At 39.9% G+C, this 22,914-nt stretch overlaps 1 protein-coding gene across 9 annotated transcripts in view; it reads left to right on the plus strand.

Annotated features, from left to right (window-relative positions):
- CFAP44 (cilia and flagella associated protein 44) overlaps window positions 1-22,914 on the plus strand; it is a 105,218-nt gene that overhangs the window by 18,359 nt on the left and 63,945 nt on the right. For 7 of the 9 annotated variants that reach the window (XR_011429286.1, XR_011429284.1, XR_011429285.1 and 4 more), the window contains 10 exons: window positions 2,285-2,387; window positions 7,316-7,532; window positions 9,254-9,368; window positions 11,956-12,120; window positions 14,348-14,503; window positions 15,180-15,227; window positions 15,838-15,937; window positions 16,499-16,593; window positions 20,040-20,249; window positions 20,880-20,990. Coding sequence is in view for 6 of the 9 variants with exons in the window: in XM_023623762.2 (XP_023479530.1) it covers window positions 2,285-2,387; window positions 7,316-7,532; window positions 9,254-9,368; window positions 11,956-12,120; window positions 14,348-14,503; window positions 15,180-15,227; window positions 15,838-15,937; window positions 16,499-16,593; window positions 20,040-20,249; window positions 20,880-20,990 (1,320 nt within the window). In the remaining 3 variants the exon portion in view is untranslated. The remainder of the gene's footprint in view (window positions 1-2,284; window positions 2,388-7,315; window positions 7,533-9,253; window positions 9,369-11,955; window positions 12,121-14,347; window positions 14,504-15,179; window positions 15,228-15,837; window positions 15,938-16,498; window positions 16,594-20,039; window positions 20,250-20,879; window positions 20,991-22,914) is intronic. The other 2 variants (XM_070243817.1, XM_023623764.2) reach the window with 1 other exon arrangement.

The raw sequence follows: 22,914 nt of genomic DNA on the forward strand, positions 1-22,914 counted from the left end.
ACATGCAGGGATTTCAATGAAGAAGGGTTCATGACCTCTATGAATTCAAAGAGTTTAAAATCCATCTAGAGAGACAAGACCCATATTAAAAAGCAAAAACCCAAAAGCTAGATATATGCAAATACATGATTCTGTGCCACCAGCTGTGTGCAAATATTCACGGGCCCAACATGAGGTCATGGGCTGTGCGAAGGGAAGTCAGTCAGGGGCCATCTTGAGGTGTCATGAGCCATGACATCCACGCCATCTACAGGGTACTGAGCAACGTCTAATATCACTTATTTTTCTATCACTTTATCGCCAATAATAGTTTTGAAATTTCTGTTTTTCTCTTTTGTTCAGTAATTTGGTTTGAGGTTAGTAGTTGGAGGCGTAGCGTGGTCAAGACCGCTAATCTGAAGCCTCATCCGCCTGGCCTGGACTCTGAGCAGTCGTATGTCCACGGGGTCTTTTCTCCGTGTGGCTGGAGCTGTTAGTGCCTGGAGAGTGACAGGGGCCTCTCCTCCACTGCCCACATTGCTTGTTTTTCCTGAAACAGTTATCCCTTTGTGGATGAGAAATACTTTTGCAAGGCTATGAGAAACCTGTGAGCCATGTTTTGGGGCATATAAACTATCCTCCAGAGAAGATAGGGAGAATCGGTATGTTGAGTGTAAAACAAACGACTTGCTAGTTCTAAGGTCTCCAGTAAAAATAAAGCAAAACACCAGAATTCAACCCCACAGCATCTTCCAATCTGAAAGGGCAGAAACTTTTCATTTACTGTGGATGAGACCTAGAAGGGTAAAACATTTGCCTGAATCCCCACTCAGATTTCTGTGCCCACATATATTACACAATATTCCTTTGTAAATGGGGATCTAGAAAGATATAGTCTTAACCTATTTCCCCCAGGTCCTTGGAATCAATTATTTTTCAGTTCGATTTGCTTCTTGGCTCCAGCACTTGGCTTGAATTCTCTCTCTCGCACTTACCAGCTGTATAACTTCAAGCAAGTTACTTAACCTCTCTGTGCCTTAGATTCCTCATCAATAAGATGAGAATGATAATGGTATCCAAGCTCCCAAGGTTGACCTGAAATTTAAGGGGATTAATTTAAAAAAAACTTAGATCAGTGTCTGGCATGTAGTAATCACTCAATAAATGTTAGCTGTTTTCAGTGTTATCATTCTCAATGAGTGTCCATCCTGTAAATCCAAGCCTTGTTTCAAGTTGAAGTGGTAGCTATTCACTCGAATGGAAGAATAAGAGGCAATTTGCCAGAAGGAAGACAGCCTGTCTTAGGTCTCCTCACCCCGTGTGAGGAGGGAAGAAAAAGAACTGGAACACTATCTTGGGTACCAGGACTTCCAGTGCAATCTATATCAGAACCAAGCTCCTTGGCCTTAGGTATATAATCAGGAGTTGAAAAACGGTAACTGAAAATAGACTTTTATAAGTACAATATGCTTTTTAAATAGCTTATTCTTATAACGGCCTATTTTTATTTTTATTTTTTGGCTACCCATTTATTCTTCCTGCATCCTGGTTTACCAATGAACAAAAATAACAGAAATAAACATACAATTCTATCCAATTTATATGGCTAGTGTTTGATGTTCTGACACAAATAATTTATCCAAGGCATATTTACTATATTTTTCCTCTGCATCTGGCTTGGAAATATTGTATCTTTCTCACTTCTAGTAAGTTTACATTCATTTGTGGTAAGTTTGTTCAAGGCAAAAATCTTTAAATTGAGATGTAAACTACTCTGGAAACATGACTTTTTCTATACAAAAATTTATGTTGATTTATATTCAGGGTAAACAATTCATCTAAATTAGTGATTCTCCAAGAATTGTTTCCAGGTCAGCAGCATCAGCATCCCTGGGAACTTGTTAGAAATGAAAATGCAAATTCTCGGGACCCAGCCCTATTTACTGAGTCAGAAACTGGTGGTAGGGCTTGCGGTCCACACTTTAATAAAGCCCTCCATGTGATCCCACTGCGTGCTGAAGATTGAGAACCTCTCTTTCAGCTCCTCTGATGGCAATTAAAAAAATTGTAGAGTTAGAAATCACTCTGTTAATGAAAGTAAATCTTAAAATAAGCATTCTTCCAGTTTTCATTTAAATCATATCCATCATCAAGTATTTGTCATCAGATGCTCATTTTTCAGTTTTCTATTGGAGTGGATCCTAATAAACAAATTATAAAATAAGAGTTGCTAAATGCTGCCTTCATATGACTATTTATATGAAAATCTTCCTTTTATACTTTAGTGAGCTCTGATTTTTTATAGGTTCACCCTGATAAAACTTACTTCACGGTAGCTGAGAAAGGATTTTCCCCAAAGATTGTCGTCTATGAATATCCTTCTCTGAGGCCCTACAGAATCCTTCGAGGTGAGTCCAGTAGGATCTTTAAAATATCCCATGTTCAAGGTTAACAACATTCTGAAGAAGACATAAAATTATTGTAGCAGTCAGGGTCCTCCAGAGAGTCGGAGCTAGTAGGAGAGTGAAGAGGGATTTATTGAATGGAATTGGCGTATGCGGTTGTGGGGCTGGCAAGTTTGAAGATTGTAGGGCAGGCCGACAGGCTGGAAACTCTTGGGCAGGAGCCAATGCTATATCTTCAGGCAGAATTTCTCCTTCCTTAGGGAAACCTCAGTTTTGCCTTGAGGACTTTCAACTGATTGGATCAGGCCCACCCAGATTATTAAGGATAATCTCCTTTACTTGAAGTCAACTTATTATAGATGTTGACCACATCTGCAAAATACCTTCACAGCAACATCTAGATGAGTGTTTAATTGAATAACTGGGTACTATAATCTAACCAAGTTGACACATAAAATTAATCATCATAGTTATTTTACAGTTCTGTTTTCTGTGTAATTAATTTCAGTTGTCAGTTTTTTAAAAAGTATTTTTCAGAGCAGTTTTAGGTTTACGTTCAGAGATTTCTCATATACCCTCTACTCCCTACCCATGCAGAGCCTACTCACTATCAACATGACTCATCAGAATGGTACATTTTCTTTTAAGATTTTATTTTTCCTTTTTCTCCCAAAGCCCCCCAGTACATAGTTGTGCATTTTTAGTTGTGGGTCCTTCTAGTTGTGGCATATGGGACGCCATCACAGCATGGCCTGAGGAGCCGTGTCATGTCTGCGCCCAGGATTAGAACTGGTGAAACCCTGGGCCACCGCAGTGGAGAGCGCTAACTTAACCACTCGGCCGTGGGGCCGGCCCCAGAATGGTACATTTTTTACCAAGGATGAACATACGTTAACACATCATAATCACCCAAAGTCCATAGTTTCCCTTAGAACTCACTCTTGGTGTTGTACATTCTATGGGTTTAGACAAACATATAATGACATCTATCGATCACTATGTCATCATACAGGGGATTTTCACTGTACTGTTGTTACTAATCGATTTCAATTTTAAGCTGTGTTTTCATTTTCATTTAGTTCAAAATATTTTAAAATTTCTCTTGAGATTTCTTCTTTGACCCATGTGTTATTTAGAAGTGTATTGTTTAATCTCCACATATTTGGGGATTTTCCAGTTATCTTTCTGTTACTGATTTCTATTTTAATTCCATTGGGGTCTGAGAACAGACACTGTATGATTTGCGTTCTTTTTGCTGAGGAAGATTCAGCCTAATGTCTTTTGCCAATCTTCTTCTTTTTGCATGAGGAAGATTTGCCCTGAGCTAATATCCATCCCAATCTTCCTCTATTTTGTATGTGGGTCGCCACTACGACATGGCTGACAGGGGTATAGGTCTGTGCCTGGGAACCAAACCTGTGAACGCGGGCTGCTGAAGCAGAGCATGCCAAAGTTGACCTCTAGGCCACGGGCTGGCCCCTGATTTGTATTCTTTAAATTTCTTAAAGTGTGCTTTATGACACAGAATGTGGTCTGTCTTGGTGAATGTTCCATGGGAGCTTGAGAAAAATGTGTATTCTGCTATTGTTAGATGAAGTAGTCTGTAGATGTCAATGATATCCCATTGATTGATGGTGTTTTTGAGTTCAACTATGTCCTTACTGATTTTCTGCCTGTTGGATCTGTCCATTTCTGAGAGACTGGGTGTTGAAATTTCCAACTACGAGTGTGGATTCATCTATTTCTCCTTGCAGTTCTATCAGTTTTTGCCTCGTGTAGTTTGATGGTCTCTTGTTAGGTGCAGGCATATTAAGAATTGTTCTGACTTCTTGGAGAACTGACCCCTTTATCATTGTGTAATGTCCTTCTTTATCCATGATAACTTTCCTTACTTTGACGTCTGCTCTGTCTGAAATTAATACAGCTAATCCTGCTTTCTTTTCAGTAGTGTTAGCATAGTATATTTTTCTCCATCCAATTACTTCTAATCTACTTGTGTCTTTATATTTAATAAATAGTTGGGTCATGTTTTTTGATCCACTGTGATGATCTCTTTTAATTGATGTATTTAGACATTGACATTCAAAGAGATTGCTGATGTAGTTGGATTAGTATCATTCATATTTGCTACTATTTTCTATTTGCTGCCCTTGTTGTTTCTATTTTTGTCTTCCCTTCTTTTTCTGCATTTGGTGATTTTAATTGAACATTTTATATGATTCCATTTTCTCTCCTTTCTTAGCAAATGTTGTATTTCTTTTTTTTTTTTTTTACTGTTTTTCATGGTTGCCCTAGAGGTTGCAATAGACATTTACAACCAATCCAAGTCCACTTTCAAATGACAATATACCACTTCACATGTAGTGTGGGTACCTTATAATAATAAAATAATCATAATTCCTTCCTCTGGTCCCTTGTAGCATTGCTGTCATTCATTTCACGTATATATAAGCCTGCTTATATTTAAGCATTTGTTTCACTTATATATAAGCGTGCATATATACATAAGCATACATAGTTGAATACATTGTTATTATTATTTTAAACAAACTGTTATCTGTTAGATCAATTAGGACTGAGAAAAATAAAAGTTTTTTATTGTACCTTCAATTATTCCTTCTCTAATGCTCTTCCTTTCTTTATATACATCTGAGTTTCTGACCTCTGTTATTTCCCTTCTCTCTAAAGAACTTCTTTTAACATTTCTTACAAAGCAGGTCTACTGGAAACAAATTCCCTCGAGGTTTGTTTGTCCGAGAAGGTCTTTATCTGTCACTTTTGAAGGATAATTTCACTGGGTAGAGAATTCTAGGCTGGTGGGTTTTTTTCTCTTAACATTTTAATTATTTCACTCCACTCTCTTCTCACTTGCATGGTTTCTGAGGAGAAGTTGGATGTAATTCTTGTCTTTGTTCTTCCATAGGTAAGGTTTTTTGTTCCTTTCTGGGTTTTTTTCGGGATTTTTTTCTTTGTCTTTCATTTTCTGTAGTTTTTTGGCATTTATCCTGGTTGGTGTTCTCTGAGCTTCTTGGTTCTGTGGTTTGGCGTCTGACAATGATTTTAGGGAAATTCTCAGTCTTTATTGTTTCAAATGTTTCTTCTGTTCCTTTCTCCCTCTGGTGTTCCCATTACATATATATTATACCTTTTGTAGTTGTCCCACAGTCCTTGGAAATTCTGTTTTTATCAGTCTGTGTTCTCTCTTCTTTTTGGTTTTTGAAGATTCTATTGCTATATCCTGTAGCTCAGAGATTCTTTCCTCAGCCGTGTCCAGTCTCCTGATAAGCCTATCAAAGACATTCTTCATCTCTGTTACAGTGGTTTTTTCTTTTTTCTTGTTTTTGCTGAGGCAGATTAGCCCTGAGCTAATCTGTGCCAGTCTTCTTCTATTTTATATGTGGGTTGCTGCCACAGCATGGCTGATGAGTGGTGTAGGTCCATTCCTGGTATCCCAACTCACAAACCTGGGCCACCAAAGGGGAGCATGCTGAACTTAGCCACTAGGCCATGGGGCCAGCCCCTGTTATCGTGCTTTTTATCTCTAGCGTTTCGTTTTGATTCTTTGTTGTGATTTCTGTCTCTCAGCTTCCATTGCCAATCTGTTCTTGCATCTCCTTTATCCATTAGAGCCCTTAGCATGTTAATCAAAGTTGTTTTAAACTCCTGCTCTTATCCTTCCAACATCTGTGCCATGTGTGGTTCTGATGCTTACTCTGTCTCTTCAAATTGTGTTTTTTGCGTTTTGGTCTGCCTTGTAATTTTTTCTTGATAGCCAGACGTGATGTAGTGGGTAAAAAGAACTGCTGTAAACAGGCTGTTAGTAACATGGTGGTGAGCTGTTGGGGGGAGGCAAAACGTTCTATAGTCCTAGGATTAGGTCTCAATTTTTTGGTGAGCCTCTGCCTCTGGACTGTGAACTTCACAAATATTTCTCAGTATTTCCCCCCACCTCGTGTGGGACAGGATGGCAAGAGTGGGCTGGAGTTGCGTATTTTCTTCTCCCAGGTGAGTTAGGCTGTGATAATACCCAGCAGGTAAGGCTCTGGTTAATTAGTTTCCCCTGAGGACAGGCCTTATTAAGAAGAACAGAGTGCGCTGGTGTATTTCAAAATGGTTCCTTTTCCCCTCTCCCTGCCAGAAGCCCAAGGGGGTTTTTCCAGGCATTTGCTGTGGGAAGCTGGTCAAGCTCCTGGAGGTAAATCTCACAGTATTGTTGGGACCACCTTATGACTGGGCCCCCCGGAGTTCTTAACTCTGAGACTTGTCCACACTGAGCCTCCAGCAACTGGTCAGTTACAGTTCAGGTCCCACTACCCCAGCGCTGGCTGTTTTTCCTCCTGAATCCCTACCTTGGTAGGTTGCAAATCCCTGTATTCACCTGTCAATCTCTCCAGTGTTGGGGACAGCAGTTTGTCCTGTGTCTTTCCCCTTCTTAGGGACCCAAGAAGAGCTGTTGATTTTTCAGCGTCGTCAGCTTTTCGCGTGTTTAGGACAGAATGGTGACTTCCAAGCTCCTTACATGTGTAACCAGAAACCTGAAGTCAACAATTTTTATTTTGTGAAGTTTCCAATGGCAAATTTTAAATTATAGGTTGATTTCTTTCTGCCACCTAACATGCTTTTGTGTCTCCCCTCCCCCACTTCATAAAACGGAATATATTCCCAAAATGGTTTTCTCATGCAAAGTGTGATTAAGATTTCTTCCTCCTTCCCCTACCTATCATGTAATTCATTCTAAAGCCAAGGGTGATGAATGATTTTGGAACTGTTTCTTTAGGAGATTCTTGGCATTCTTCCATCAATACACATCACCAAGGACGCTTGCTTGTTCTCTCTCCCTCCCTATATACACCCTCCTTTCTTTGATAAGACACTTTTGAAAATGAAATAAATGTTGCCCCTGTTCATTGGACTCCCATTCATCCTTGCAGATGGGACTGATCTGGGCTATGCTTATGTGGACTTTAACTACAATGGTACCTTGCTGGCCTCTGTTGGAGGCAACCCTGATCACACACTGACCATCTGGAATTGGAAAGAAGAGCAGCCCATACTGAGGACAAAAGCTTTTTCTCAGGAAGTTTTTAAGGTTACTTTCAATCCTGAAGATGACGAGCAGCTTACTACATCGGGATCAGGCCACATCAAGTAGGTCATGCGACCGATACAGGTGCTCGTAGATTATCGTAAGGGTATTTTCTAAGAGGATCGACCAGCTGGAGACATTTTTGCTGAGGTTGTTAACATTAGGATAATTTTTAAATGTGTTCTTTTTAAAGCTAACTAGTAATGTAGCTTTTCTAATTCGATATGGGGATTTATTGCTGCAAACAGCATAGATAAAGGAAGGGATTTTAAATTTAGCCTGCCGCCTTCTTGGAGGCTTCACTTCCTAAAAGAGTTTGTATAATGTCTTACTAACATTGGCATGGTGTTTGCAAACTCATATTGAGCTTTCAGCTCCGCTGTTAAGTTTGTTGTAGCAATATTGTGTGATGGGTAAGTCATTTTGACGTCTCTGAACTCGGTCTTCATCTGTAAAACAGAATTATAACAGAGTCATTCCTGACACACGACCCTCAGGTCTCTGGCTCTAAATTCCACGTCTTTTTTGTTCCATCAAACCCTGATCTGCTTCCAGGGTGGACTGATTTTGTCCTTCTCTGTCTTTCTTATACCCTGTCTCACGCATTTCTTTAACAACCTTCTACCACCACCCTGGAGCTGACCACGGCTTGGTTCCCAGTGTCCATGAGACAGATGTTTTCATCTGTCCTAAATTCCTCTTATTCCACTTTAAACCTGGCCCTCTTCTTATGAATTCATTAGAAATATAGACTAATTGAACAGATTTTCAAATGTAACCTTGGGGGAATTCTCAAATAATCCTCTGCTAGATATAGGCTAAAAATTTCCAATTCCTTACGTTTTCCCATCATTTAGTGAAGTGCATATTTTCTGCACACTATATCTTTGGGGAAAGGTAGATACTGAACAATTTCACGTGTGCAGTGCTATAAAAGAAGTACAGAGAACATGGAAACGTATGGTCAGGGGACCTGCAACAGCCTTGGAGAAGGATGTTGGTTATTCAGGCTTTTGGCTTCATATTATTGGCTTTTGATACCTTCCATTAACTATTTTATATCCAGTTGGTAAGCCAGATTCTTTTTTCTACATAGTTTTCATCATTCGTACTGTTCATTTGTTTAGACTGTTAGTAAGAAAATGTAAGTAATAACTAACATTTATTGACTGATTTATGTACCAGGGACTGTTCTAAGGGTTTTTTTTAGCAATTATGTGAGGTAGGTGCTACTGATATTCCCATTTTATTCATGAGAAAATGAAGGCACAGTGTGATCAAGAAAATCACTCAGCAAGTAAATTGGAGTTTTTGGGAAAATTTTTACATCCTCAAAAATGGTACCATCCAGTAGGACTTTCTGCCATGGTGGAAGTGTTCTGTGCTGTCCGGTCCGGCAGACACTAGCCACATGTAGCTATTGAGCACTTAAAACCAGCTGCTCTGGCTGAAACACTGATTTTTAAATTTTATTTCATGTTAATTACTCTAAATCTAAATTAAAATAGTCAGATTTGGCTAGTGGCTACTGCATAGGACAACACATTCTAAAATATAAGATCCACAAAGGCAGGAAAATTGTCTTTTTGGTCTATTTTGCTCAATGCTGAATTTGTATTGCCTGGAACTTTGCCTGATAGGTAGATACTTAATATATATTAATCGGATGAATGAATAAATAACATATGTGACTAGGAGATATGTAAATGCCTGGGTGATATTAAAATAAAAATAGATAACACTCCTTTGAGGTACCTTCAGGTCTCTTTCTGTTTGTTTGCAGGTTCTGGGAAATGGCTCTAACGTTCACTGGTCTCAAGCTGCAGGGTTTACTAGGGCGGTTTGGTAAAACAGCCACTACTGATATAGAAGGTTACATGGAGCTCCCCGATGGGAAGGTGAGCACGGCCACAATTCTACAATAATAAAATCAGGTTCTCAAGTGACGTACACATAAGAAAGCACATTATACATTCTAAAAAGCACTGCCAATATTAGCAATAACAGATACGATAATTGTGAATATAACAAACATTTGATTTCCCTATTCAGATTATCAATTTTAATTAATATATTTCCATGAAGTTGTCATAATCCACATGTATGCATCATTTTCTGTTTGTGTTTTCCTTTGTTGTACGCACAAAGGAGGCAAGCATTTCCATATATTAACATAGTGAGATAGTCGTCTTTTTAATCATGCCATAGAGTTGCAATGTTTATAATGTTTATCTTTTCTTCGCCGTGATGCTTCAAGGGGACTCACTGGGTCAAAAGTTATACACTGTCTTGTGGCTTTTGTTTTTGTTGTCAGATTATTCAGGAAGATCGAGCCACTGTACAGTGGCATCTATAACACTGAAACTTTCATCTGTTAGTTTATTCTTTAATATTGTTAGTTTATTTCCTCTCTTCCTCTTATAAAATTTATAGGCATATTGCGTATAGGATCGTTTCTCCATTAATATTGTATTTGGTTTCCTATTAGGATGAGTTACATAGTATTATTTGTGATCATCCCAATTATAAGTAAATGCTAGGATACAAATATGTGTTACTCTAAGGAACCAAATGGTCTAGTCATCTACCTCATGGAGTATATTCTCAAGTAGAAATCATGGTGTATAGGAGGAAATAAAAAGCCTATAACATGATCGTAAATCATTCCAACTTCAAATTCTGAATACTGTAAGAATTAAGCTAAGATCACTACAACCCTTGTTAAAAACATGGTGTGAGCTATATCTTAAAAAGGTGCAGTCAAGTTTGTGTACACATAGGGGAGAAAAGAAGCCATTTTAAGTGAGAGAACCACAAAAGGAAATGTTTAGAGTTAGGAAAAAAATACCATATATTTAGAGGGCTACTTAGAATAAAGCATTCGTGCTGGGAAAGAGTAGGGAATTTGAGAAGTATGGGCGGGTCCTAGTGTCCGAGGCAGAGGGACGAGTAGAGCTGCAGGTGAAAGCAGTTGTAGGTGCCTTGCCCACAGCGTGCCAAGTGAATTAGAGGAAGGGGGATGGGCTAGGAGGAAGAGGTTGCTTTCATCTAAGAAGAAGTGAGGCGAGCCTAGATTTTTGTCAGGACAAATGGAAAAGGAAAGCTAGACCCAAGTGACGCTTCAGAAAGGGATGCCGTGTAGGCTGTGATGGCTTTTGGTGGCTTTAGTGACTGGACAGAAGAACTCAAGTCTAACTGAAGACTCTACCGCAAGTGGGCTGAGGCTTAGTACCGGGTGGAACAGGTAAAAATAGGTAGACTCAGGAGGTGGAGAAGACGAGTAAGGTCATAGGTTACTCTGGGGAGAGGGAAATGGGGAGGCAGAATCCAAGAGCAGGCAGGCGAGAATTCGGTCAGTTTCCCAAAGGGCGTTTCATGGAACATTAGTCTGCACAGAAGCTCTGTGAACAGAAGACTTTGTTGGTCGAATTCCTTTGTATCTAGAGATTCTTCCTAGTGATTCCCAGTGGACACTTCTGTCTTAAAGCTTGCAAGGGGTCCTGGAGAAGAGAAACGTGCTTGACTCTGTTTATCCCAGCATCTGTCTTCTGAGGCAGTGTCAGTCAGAACAGGCACTTGTGAGCCACAGTGCCTGGTTTAGAACTGACTCTTCTGGATAATTTTGGGCAAGCTTCTTAATTGTTCTGTGCTTCAGTTTTTTCCTTTGTAAAATGGGAAGAAGAATAGTCACGGCTTCCATTGGGCCATATGATTTCTTTGTGTGAATGAGAAAAACTGTCTCTTTTGGGAAAATAGAATGCCCAACCTGCACAACTGTACATGGTATCCCCATAACTGTACCTAGTGTGTATGGTTTTTAGGATTAAATAACTTAATGTGCATAAAGTGCTCAAGCAGCGCTTGGCACAGAGTCAATATTCAATTAGTATTACTTATTATATAACACCTGTTGAACATTCTACGAGCTAATGTTTCATGGTGCCTACTTTGGGAAGTGCTGGGTTAAATGGATTACTATGAGATAGTTCCAGATGATTATCTTTGTTTGAAATGGAATACTGTTATCCTGTAATCTGCTGAGTTCAGTAAGGGCCTCACAGCTTGTTGAACATCTTATAACATTTGATATAATCACACTTAAAAAATAGAATCTCACCTATCAAGAACTTTAAACATGTCCCTAACTCTTGACCCAGTAGTTCCACTCCTGGATTATGTCCTTAAAAGATGTACAGAGAAATATATCATAGATATATTTGAAAAATCACCAGCAACATACAGCCTAATCACAATGATGTAATACTATGCATGTCATTAAGAAGAAATACATCAAAAAATGATTAGCGGTTGTTTCTGGGGTAGTAAGTTTTCGTTTCTATATTTATTGTTCCATATTTAAAATTTTTTGCTTTCGTAATCAAGAAAAATAATCTTTAAAAAATAATTCTCACCTGCTATTCGAGGCATAAATACATACGTCTGTCTGTTGTAACGCACGTTTCTTTCTTTGTGCACACCTGCCAGGTGCTCTCGGGGTCAGAATGGGGCAACATGCTGGTTTGGGAAGCCGGCCTCATCAAAGTTGAGCTCTGTCGAGCTGCCCGGAAGTCTTGTCACCAGGGTCCCATTAACCAGATCGTGCTGGATGAGGGCGAAGTCATCACTGTCGGCTCAGACGGATGCATCAGGGTAAGGTTTCCTGATACTCGGACAGCAGCACCCACATCTAAGCCTTGCAGGTCATCCAATTGGTTTTATCGGATTTCTGTTTCTCACAAAGATCGCTTTATGAAGGAGATCACTGGTCATTTACCCCCAGGGCAAATTCATTTTAAATATTGCCTCTCTTATGGTATTTAGATTCTAGTCAAAATTAACTTACAGCATCTTAGCACTGAAATTTTCTGAGGGGACCTTTTGTTACCTTGATTCTGTTGTTGAAATAGTAGCTTCAGAAAATGAAAACCCATGTTAGCAGGATATAAACAGCGGACACAGATGGCCTTCTAAAATGCCAGTATGAATGGGTCATCTTCTAGGGGACAAAAGTGCCAAACATTTGTTGGTTACTTTTTACTGAAGTTACAATGAGAAATATGCTCAAAGGGTAGCTGATAGGGTCTGCCTACGGATGCTTCCCTCGTCGCTCCTTCCACTAGTGGACTCACTTGTCCTCACCTCTGGACACTATCCCCCCCAGAGCGTGCGCTAAGCTGGAACATTGCTCCAGCATTTGTGTCCCCTGGTTATCGTTACACCTCTTCTCCCACCCACCTGTGTCGTGCACCCTGCTGTTGCTGGCAAACTTGGAGTCTTGTCATTTGCCTTGTGGTCCCCTTGGTACATATTCCTCCTGAGGCGTTTCATAAGAAAGTGGTAGTGTTCTCCTGACATTTTTTAGGAGGTAGTATTACCAGAAGTAAGACTGTGTGTGTTTTTTTGTCTTTTTTTAAAGATTGGCACCTGACCTAACATTGGTTGCCAATCTTTTTTTTTTGTTTTGCTCCCCAAAGCTCCCCAGTACATTGTTGTATATTCTAGTTTTAGGTCCTTCTAGATGAGTTATGTGGGATGCCACCTCAGCATGGCCTGATGAACGGTGCTAGGTCTGTACCCAGGATCCAAACCGGTGAAACCCTAGGCTGCCAGAGTGGAACGTGTGAACTTAACCACTTGGCCATGGGGCCGGCCCCAAGACTGTGTTTTTAAACATAGCCTGGTCACTCTGACACCTATTGAGCTTACTATGTCTAATGCATTGTTTGAACCATGTCTCTCACAGACTGTCCTTTTACCATTGCCTTATTGAACCCAAGTATAGTTTTTTTACATTTACCATATTAAATTTAATCTTGTAAGACTTTACTCATTACTCTGAGAATTTTTTATGTCCTTTATTTTGTTATACAATATATTCACTATCCTTCGGAGATATATGTTGCTCCAAAATGGCAAAATACCAAGTGGAAGAAAATATCAAGAGAAAAAAAGTTAAAGATTTCACAGAAGATCCTTCATGGACACCACTGATTGCTAACCTTGTATCTCTTTTCAAAGTCTGCCCTCATCTCTTCAGTTCTTTAAGTTGGAAATCTCTACCTCTTACCCTCTACGAAAGACCTACCCCAACTCCTGGGAATTAGCCTGACCCTGGGACGTGGGCCTCTCTCCCACGAGGCTAATCTGTGGGACACCAGTCTTCCCAAAGTTACTTTCTCAAAGTCTGACTTATGGGGTCTAGGGCAACAGCAGGGTGTGTCAGCAGAACCATCCAGACTGGGCTTTGGCGCTTCACGGAGGAAGTCCTTCTGGGTCTCTGTGCCACGTGAGGTGAAGCTGTGCTCCCTCGTCCTTCCTGTAACGTTCTGGTCTCCTACTCCAAGAACAGCAATCCTTTTATACAGTCTAACTCAATGATAAGAGAGAAACATTTTTCTCATGAAGACGTTATCTACATGCGTTTTCTCTGCTTGTAAGGAAGGTAGTGCTTGAGTCATTAAGCAAGAAGATATCTTTTCCCTTTCCAGCGGCCCACCACTGTGTATTAAACAAGGCTTATTATGATGTCTTGCTCAATGACTGAACCGTTTCCTCCTCATTGCCACCTTATATGCAGAAGAGACCCGACAGAAACCTTGAAATAAAGTTTACTTGGGCAAAATAGAACTCTTATTAGGGCTGTATTTTCTGACTAATCTCTGTAAATACGAAGAAAACTATGATTTATCATCCCCCAGTTCAGAGCAAAATCCCAGGGATTGGGTTTTGGCTGATGTTCTAATTACACCTACTCATTATTAATTTTCATGAAACAAGAAGAAACGACTTTTGAAAAAAAAAATTGGGGCCTTTTCTGGCTTAGAAAATATATATTCAGAAACTGCTAATTGATTAAAGTATTTTCTTATGTTATAAGATATGGGATTTTGAGACAATCGACACTGCTGATTCTATAGATGACACTGGATTGTTAGAGATCGAGCCCATTAATGAACTTCAAGTAGACAAGAATGTTAAACTCTTCTCGATGATAAAAATGAACGAAACTGGACATAACTTTTGGTTGGCTCAGGTAAGCTGCTGTCTTCTCTCAGCTCTTTGAAGTTATCTGGACATAAAGTAGTAATATAATTTATTGTCACTGTAAGTCCATTGTACTATTTTTTTTTTTTTTTGAGGAAGATTAGCCCTGAGCTAACTACTGCCAGTCCTCCTCTTTTTTTTTGCTGAGGAAGCCTGGCCCTGAGCTGGCATCCGTGCCCATCTTCCTCTACTTTATATGTGGGATGCCTACCACAGCACGGCGTTGCAGCGGTGCCATGTCTGCACCCGGGATCGGAACCGGCATACCCCGGGCTGCTGAGAAGCAGAACATGCAAACGTAACCGCTGCGCCACTGGGCCGGCCCCCAGTCCATTGTACTATTAAGACTACTGTTGATACTTCAGTGAAGAATTCCTGAATTTTGTTATTTACTTGACCTATCTCTTATACACACAAAACCAACTAGAATTTTTATGTTAAACTGGCTATAAATATTATGAGATTGCTTTGTTTATTGTATGATGTATAGCTATATATAGAAGATTATAGATCTATAGAAGTTGTTTTTGTTAAATTTCAATCACATCATAAAATATATGTAAAGTTTTGGTATTGTTTGTTCTCTAACTAAATCATAGGAAGAAAATTCTTAATTTGATAAAAGTTCAAAATGGTAAAATATTATTAGGTGTTTAATTTTCTAGGATGCCAGTGGAGCCATATGGAAGCTTGACCTTAGTTTTTCAAATATTGTAAGTTGCCTATGTTTTTATTTTCTTCCTAATTTTTATAATAAAAAATCTATTATTTTTCTTTAAAAGATACTTTACCTTTCTCCATATTTGATCATTGTTCCCATCAAAAACTTGTTCAACATGTCCTACTCCTGAGAATTCATTCATTTCTCTCTCTCTCATTATAATCTTACATAAAAAAGATCTATCTCATAGCAAAAATTTACCAAAAAAGTGGCCAATGACAATGACAAAGCATTATACAGTGCTTTACAGTTCTCATAAACATATGGCATCTTCATTTATATTATCTCATATAATCCTCGCAGCTACCCTGGTGAGTAGGCAGGTGGTGGCCATCATCTCATTTTACTGATGACGACACACAAACTGGCATTTGGAGTTACCTGTGCAACGTCACACAGCCATCAACTGCACAGCCAGTGCGGTTCCTCCTCACACTTCTCTCGGTGCTCTTTCTAACTTATTATTACGCTTTTTCTTATTTCTCTTCAGATAAAATCACACATGTGTTATAGGGTTCTATTTGCATTTCTTTAGACTTGACCTTGATTCTGTGTTAACCTATCTTTGAGATCTAACAAGATCTCTGTCTTTTTGTGATCAGACCCAAGATCCAGAATGCCTCTTCTCCTTCCATTCTGGAGCCATCGAAGCCTTGGCCCTCTCTCCTCTCACCTACCTCATGGCCACCACTGCCTTGGACTGTAAGTAGGACCTCTTCGTGAAGATACACCTGGCCTTTTTGGTTTTGCTTTCAATGCAATTTTTTTAAATGTGTTTGATTAAAAGCGTTTGAGAATTTTTCCCAAAGGGAAGCCTCTTGATGCGAGGCAGGTGAGTTTTTGCGGAGAGAGGATGGCTCAAAATACAGCAGCTGTGGTCATGGTGAGAGATTAAAATAAAGACACGATCAGTCAGTTACTCATGAAGATGCTATTCATTTTGGTATTATCCACATTCATGCTTTTCCTTTTCTTTCCCTCTCCTTTCTTCCTTCTTGACTCATGGCGAGTCTATTGGGCCATACAAGGTGAAATTGACCCACCAGTCAATCATCAGTTATTTTCCTTATTGTTCGTGTTTACAAATTACATGATTAAGGGTATACGAGTAAATTTTTGACTAAAGAAAGGCTGTTAGATTATCGGTTGATTTAATTATTTCTGAACTTTCTTGTTATAATGCTCAACATCTAAAGTGAGCCAAGGTTGTTTAAAAAGATGTTATGTGTATAACTTGTTCCTTTTAAAACTGTCTTTCTATAGGCTCTGTTCGAATCTATGATTTTGCTAGCAAAACTCCTTTGGCTCAGATGAGATTCAAACAAGGAGGTACCGCCCTCGCTTGGGTGCCCCTGCTGGTAAGTTTGTTATTGTGATAAACTTCTACCAGAATCTACTGGTAAATGTGATATATCAGTGCTGTTTCTTGGAAATAGAGATATTTTCTGACTGGATTTTAGAGAAGAATAAAATTTTAAATTTATTAATTCAGAATATGATAGAAATCATATCATGGCCTTCCTTTTGTTGTGGTTTTGGTCTTGTTTTAGGGAAAATCTATCTTTATGCCACCCGCATGTTAGTAACAGTCCCATTCACAAAGCAATTCCCCAACAGCACTTTGCGTGTCTACTCTCCATCCATCTGACTCTGATCTCATTCATTCCACTTATGTTTCCACGGTGCCTACAATGTGCTGGCCCTTGTTCTAGATTCTGGGATATAGCAATGAACCAAAAGATGGAGCTACTTGCCCTCCTGCACCTTACACTCTAGTGGGAGACAGGAGGCAGAGACAGACAATAAACAAAATAAATAAAATATGTGATATGTTAGATAATGACAAGAGCCATGGAAAAAATTATACATAGGGATTTGTTCAGTTATCTATTGCTGTGTAATAAACTAGCCCCAAATGCAGTGGCGTAAAATAGAAATCATTGTATGTGCTCACGTACTCTGTGGATTGGGGATTCATCAGGTGACAGCAGGGGTGGATTATCTCTGCTTCATAGTGTCTGGAGCCTCAGTTGGGAAGACTTGAATGTTTGGGACCTGGAATCATCTAAAGGCTTCTTTTTTTTTTTTTGTGGGAAAGATTGGCCCTGAGCTAACACCTGTTGCCAATCTTCTTCTTTTTGCTTGAGGAAGAGTGGCCCTGTGCCTGTCTTCCTCTGTTTCGTATGTGGGATGCCTCCACAGCATGGCTTGATGAGGAGTTGTGTAGGTCCACACCCAGGATCTGAATTCATGAGTCCCAGGAAGCCAAAGAAGAGCACGTGAACTTAACCACTATGCCTCCAGGCTGGCCCTAAAGGCTTCTTTATCACAAGCCTGGCACCCGGGTTGAAGGCTGGGACAGCGGCAGGAGTGCTTACCAAATGGCCTCTCCTTGCTGTGGCCTGGGCTTTATCACAGCACCATGGCTCAGGGCCGTCACACACTTCTTTTGTGGCAGCCCACAGCTCCAAGATCTCCTGTTCCAACAAACATGGCAGAAGCTGCTGGCGTTTTATGACCTAGCCTCGGAAGTCACATAATGTCACTTGTGTCGTACTCCATTGGGTGAAGCAGTCACAAACTCTGCCCAGATTCAAGGGAGGGAGGACTTAAACTCCACCAGTCCACAGGAGGCAGGTCAAAGAATTTGCAGCCATGTTTTAAATACAATGTCCTGGGAGTATTTAGGGAACGTTTTATCCTTACTGTTTTGAGTTGAAATCAAAGAAGAAATATTCCAGGCCCAAGATAGATGTGGAGATGGCTAGAATGGAGGGGACTTCCGTGAGGGGATCAAGACTGGGAAAATAACTCGGGCTGGGGGATCGAGCCAGAACGATGACGAGGCTTGAATAAGTAGAAAGCACAGAGTATTTGGATTAGCACACCTGGCTCCCTCTCCATCCTAATCTATTTACATTCACACTTGAAGTCTTTAAAATGCAGCCACATAATTGAGGCATTTATTGAGATGGTTTGTGCGATGTCCATAGAACGTTTCCTTTTTTGACCTTGTATCCAAATAGCGATCACATGGATATTATGCTAGAATTGAAATGCCCTTCTCCATACCCCCTTGCCTTTCTGGAAGGTTTCACATCACTCTTTGTAACTCAGCTCATGTCAAACATCATCTCTGCACAGCCCTCCATGACCCCACATTCAAGCAGAGCTAGGCACTCCTTCCTCTGTGACTGTGTGTGTGTGTTTTAATGACTGTGTGTATACCTCTCTCATAGCACTTATCCCAACATACTAAGATCATTTGCTTTATTGTCTGTCTTTCCCACCAGGCTATTCCTCCTGGTTACAACCATCCTTTATTCTTCTTTGCACCTCCAGTGCCTCTGCACTTACAGTACATTTAGACATTTAGTAAATGTTTGTTGAATGAACAACGTTCAAATGGAGTTAGGTGGAGTACAGTTTTCTTATTCCCAAGGTTCCCATGACTGCCCAGCCTCCCAGATCATCACTCTGCTCTAAAGAATACTCTTGCCTTTCTCCTGAATGCCTTCTAAGACAGCAGATTTAGTGCATGCAGACATTGCTAGATTTATGTCTCCAGCCCAGACTTCTCCTCGAAGCTGCAGACTGTATGTCATCCCCATTTTGAGATCTTCAGAGGACCTCAAACTCAACATGTCCAAGACTAAATTCGTGATCTTCTGCTGGCCTCAGCCACCCCTCCATCCAAAACAATAATAGTGACAACAAACCACACACACACCTGGCTCCCTTCCAGTGTTTCCTGTCTCAGTAAATGTCTCAGTTGTCCTTGACACCTCCCTTTGCCTCATTTCCTATATCTAGTCATCACCAAATAGGGCCATTATACCTCTGTCTAAACCATGTCCGCATGCCTCATCTCTGCTGCACCACCTCAGACTGAGTGCCCACAATCGCTCTCCTGGAGTAAGGCAGCCATCTCTTCCAAGGTCTCCCTGCATTCTATCTAGGCCATCTCAGATCTATTTTTCATGCTGCAGCTAGGATGACTTTTCTGAAATAGCAAATCCGATCATGTCATACCCCGCTCCCCAGCCAAACACCCAACTAAAAACCTTTTAATGACTTCCCACTACTTTTGGATGAAGACTATCCTTAAAATGACACATAAGCCACTTTGTGACCTGGTGCCTGCTTATCTCCCTCTCCAGCCCCTTGTGGAAGCCCTGCTGCCTTGCTCAGTTGCTCTAGTCAAACTATAATTTTTTGTGAGTTACATTCTTTCCTGCCACATGACCTTTCCAAAAGCTATATCCTCTCTGAGAAGTGCTCCTCCCACCTTCCTGTATTTAGTTAATTCCTGGGCATCCTTCTGATCCCACCTCCACCAGCTCTTCCTTAAGGAAGTCCTCAGTCTAGGTCACCTTTCTTTGTTATGTGCTCTCAGAGAGTATGTTTTTTCCCTTAGCACTTATTTCAGTTCATAATCCCCACTCATTTGTGTGATTAATGTCTATCCTCCCTGCTAGACCATAAATTCTGTGAAAACAGAGACGGAAACTGTTCGTGCTCATGCTCAGGTTGCTGGTGATAGGTGCCTGGCGCTTGCTAGACAGACACTCCACCAACGGTTGCTCATTGAATGTTTGAGTTGCCATTGTTTACCTGTCTCTTGGTCAGCAGTGATAAGGAACTGCCCTGGAATACGTGGAGGTTATCAGAAAGTGGTATAAGGAACTACCAATGGGCAGTCAATGTTAATTATTTAAGTCTAAAAATACAGAGGTATCTGTTATGTAGTTCAACTTTCTTAATCAACTAATTTCAGATCCCTTGCATATAATTTTTATCCAAGGTAAGCTACACTGGAGCACAGATTATTGCAGGATTCGAAGATGGGGTTGTTCGAATTCTTGAACTTTATGATCCAAAAAAGCTCACAGTTTTTGCAGGACGGAAAAGAATTTTGGACGCAGAGATTCGTTTGAAACAGGTTTTCAAACCCCATACTGCTCATGTCACGGCTTTAGCTTATGAACGTGATGGAGAAATTCTAGCCACAGGGGTAAGTAGTAGATCTCCTTTTGTTTCCCATTGAACTTTCACGTTAGCCTTGCCTTGTTCGTCTTCCTACTTGATGGTGCCTTATTTGCTCATATTCATTTCTGAGAATATATCCATTCTTTTCCTTTCTTTGTATTTATATTTCTTTACTCTAGTCTGTGCATGACGTTTTAAAATGTTCTTACAAACTGAGTTCTGATGCTTATTTTAAATGAACAGAAATTTTCAACTGGGAACCACGCAAGATGTTTTATGTATAATCAATATTTTATAGCATAAGTGTGTTCTTGTATAGAACTGCCATAAATGGAGAGAATAACCATGTAAATTCTTTATGCATCAATAGGTGAGCATATGCATTGTGGAATTTTTTGGTGAATTAATCTTATGTACAGGTATGGTGATCATCTTTTTAGAACCACAGAGTGGAACACATGGTTTGTCAAGTGTTCTCACAAGGAAAATTAAACAAATACTTGAAAGAAGAATTTTCCCAGAATCACCTGGGATATATGAGTATTGTAGGTATAAGTATAAAGTGGAGATGCTTTAGCTCTTAAATGCTTCTTTGTACTCTATGGAATAGACTTCATAATAATATATATTTGGTGGGTATTTCTCTTTTTCTTAGAGTAAAGATCAAACTGTCTTCTTCTTTGAAGTGGAAAAGGGTTATAAGCCAATTGGTTATATTACTACTCCTGGACCTGTTTGCCAGTTATTATGGTCTCCGAGCTCTCATGCAAGTAATTCTTATATGTCTTCATGCTTAAATCTCAGTTACTACATAATGAAGTGATCTGGTAGGTAGAAAATAGCAGGTGGAATTATTAGCCCCACCCTGGGTCCTGCCGTGAGGGACCAGAGATGCTGCTCAGCTTGGCTAGTAGAGAGCATCACTCAGGAGCTCCATGCCCTCCTCGCTACCTCCTCTCTCTTCCATACTCTAGGTGGCCATGATCCTTTCCCAAAACACTGGGTTATATCAGGCTTTGCTTCAACAATGATAACTTTAGCCAGATACACAACGCATCAGAATGTGTTGACTTGGGTCTGTCAGTCCTTCCAACATTCAGAAGTTCAGTTCTCAGGTCTGAGTGTACTTGTCCTCATCTTTCTGTCTCCACTTTTCTTCTGCCCCCATTCCACCTCCTTTTTCTCTTCTAATCTTCCACTGCCTCTTTCCTAATAACAATTGGTGATTCAGTATTGATTACAATATTATTTAATGCCTTTAATTTCCTAAGTTTGAGCATAGCATAATTCAGTCATCTGAATATTGACTAGATGTCTAACCAGATGCTATACGAGGTTCCAGGATAATAACAATCCTGATGAACTACGTAGACGTGCTGTCAGGATTATTGAAATAACATCTGTAATCTATTTTAAGCTCTTCTAAAGGAAAGGGCTGTAAAAATATAGTAGTATCTAGAAAATTGTTTTTTTTTAAATAACAAATGCTCATTGTTTTCATCCTTGCTAGGCACTGGTGAGGGATTTAATAAGCAGTACAAAACAATCTCTTCTGAAGGAGAAAAAAATACACATATTTAAGAAATTAAATAACTCTATTACAGAACAACACAAGGTTTCACAAGGGAATTGGTGACTAAAATATTAGTGGTATAAATAGTACGTGTTGGGAATATACAGCAGGGAAATATCAAGAAAGGGAAAAGTTAACGTAAGTTATCATTTTGTATTATTGTATCTTAATCTTGAGGAATTGGTAGTATGTGGGTAGGTGGAGAGGAGGTGGTGGGTACAAGAGGTTTAGATGAAGGAAATAAGAGCTACAAAAGAAGCACTGTGTTAAAACGTGAAGGTTTATATCGCAACACATAATGTCATGTGTATCTCTCAATAATTTCCCTTGGTAGAGAGTTAAAAAAGAAACCAACATTTGCTGGGGGTTAGGAATGATGGGTGGAAGGGGGTGAGTGTGACTATAAAGGGGCAGCTCAAGGGGAATCTTCGTGGTGATAGGGTAGTTTTGCTTCTTGATTGCTGTGGATGGTTCATATCTACGCATGTGATAAAATGACATAGAACTCTATACATATTCTTAATTAGCGTCAATTTCCTGGTTTTGCTATTGTTGAATTAGAGGTAACCAATGGGAGAAACTGGGGGAAGGGTACAGGATACACCTCTGTACTATCTTTGCAACTTCCTGTGAATCAAAAATTACTTCAAAATAAGAAGTTAAAAAAAAATAGAGAGTAGGCGTAAGAGACCAAAAAGTCCCACCATCATTCAAGTCATCTCAGGCAGTGCTGCTGTTTAGCGCTTGTATTTATACTATCATTTGGGAATTCCTAATGTCAAAAAAGGTTACTCTCATTTCACAATATATGCGTGTATCAAATCATCACATCGTACACCTTAATCTTAAACAATGTTATGTCAATTATATCTCAATAAAACTGGGGGGGGGGAAAGTAAACTACCATATGTATCTGATATGCTGCATACTTCAGTTGTCCCAATAGCGATAGCTGTTAGTCCTCACCAACTCACTGGCCAGACCTCTGGAGCTTCCTGAATGTGGTGAGCTTCTGCCTATTACTTTTGGTGTTTCCAATAAGGGTGCATCACAGGTACACACAGACCCATTCTGCCAGCCATGATCCTACCATGATCACTTGGGCAGCAGTGTGGAG

This window comes from Equus caballus, chromosome 19, assembly GCF_041296265.1.
Source record: "Equus caballus isolate H_3958 breed thoroughbred chromosome 19, TB-T2T, whole genome shotgun sequence".
NCBI lineage: Eukaryota > Metazoa > Chordata > Mammalia > Perissodactyla > Equidae > Equus > Equus caballus.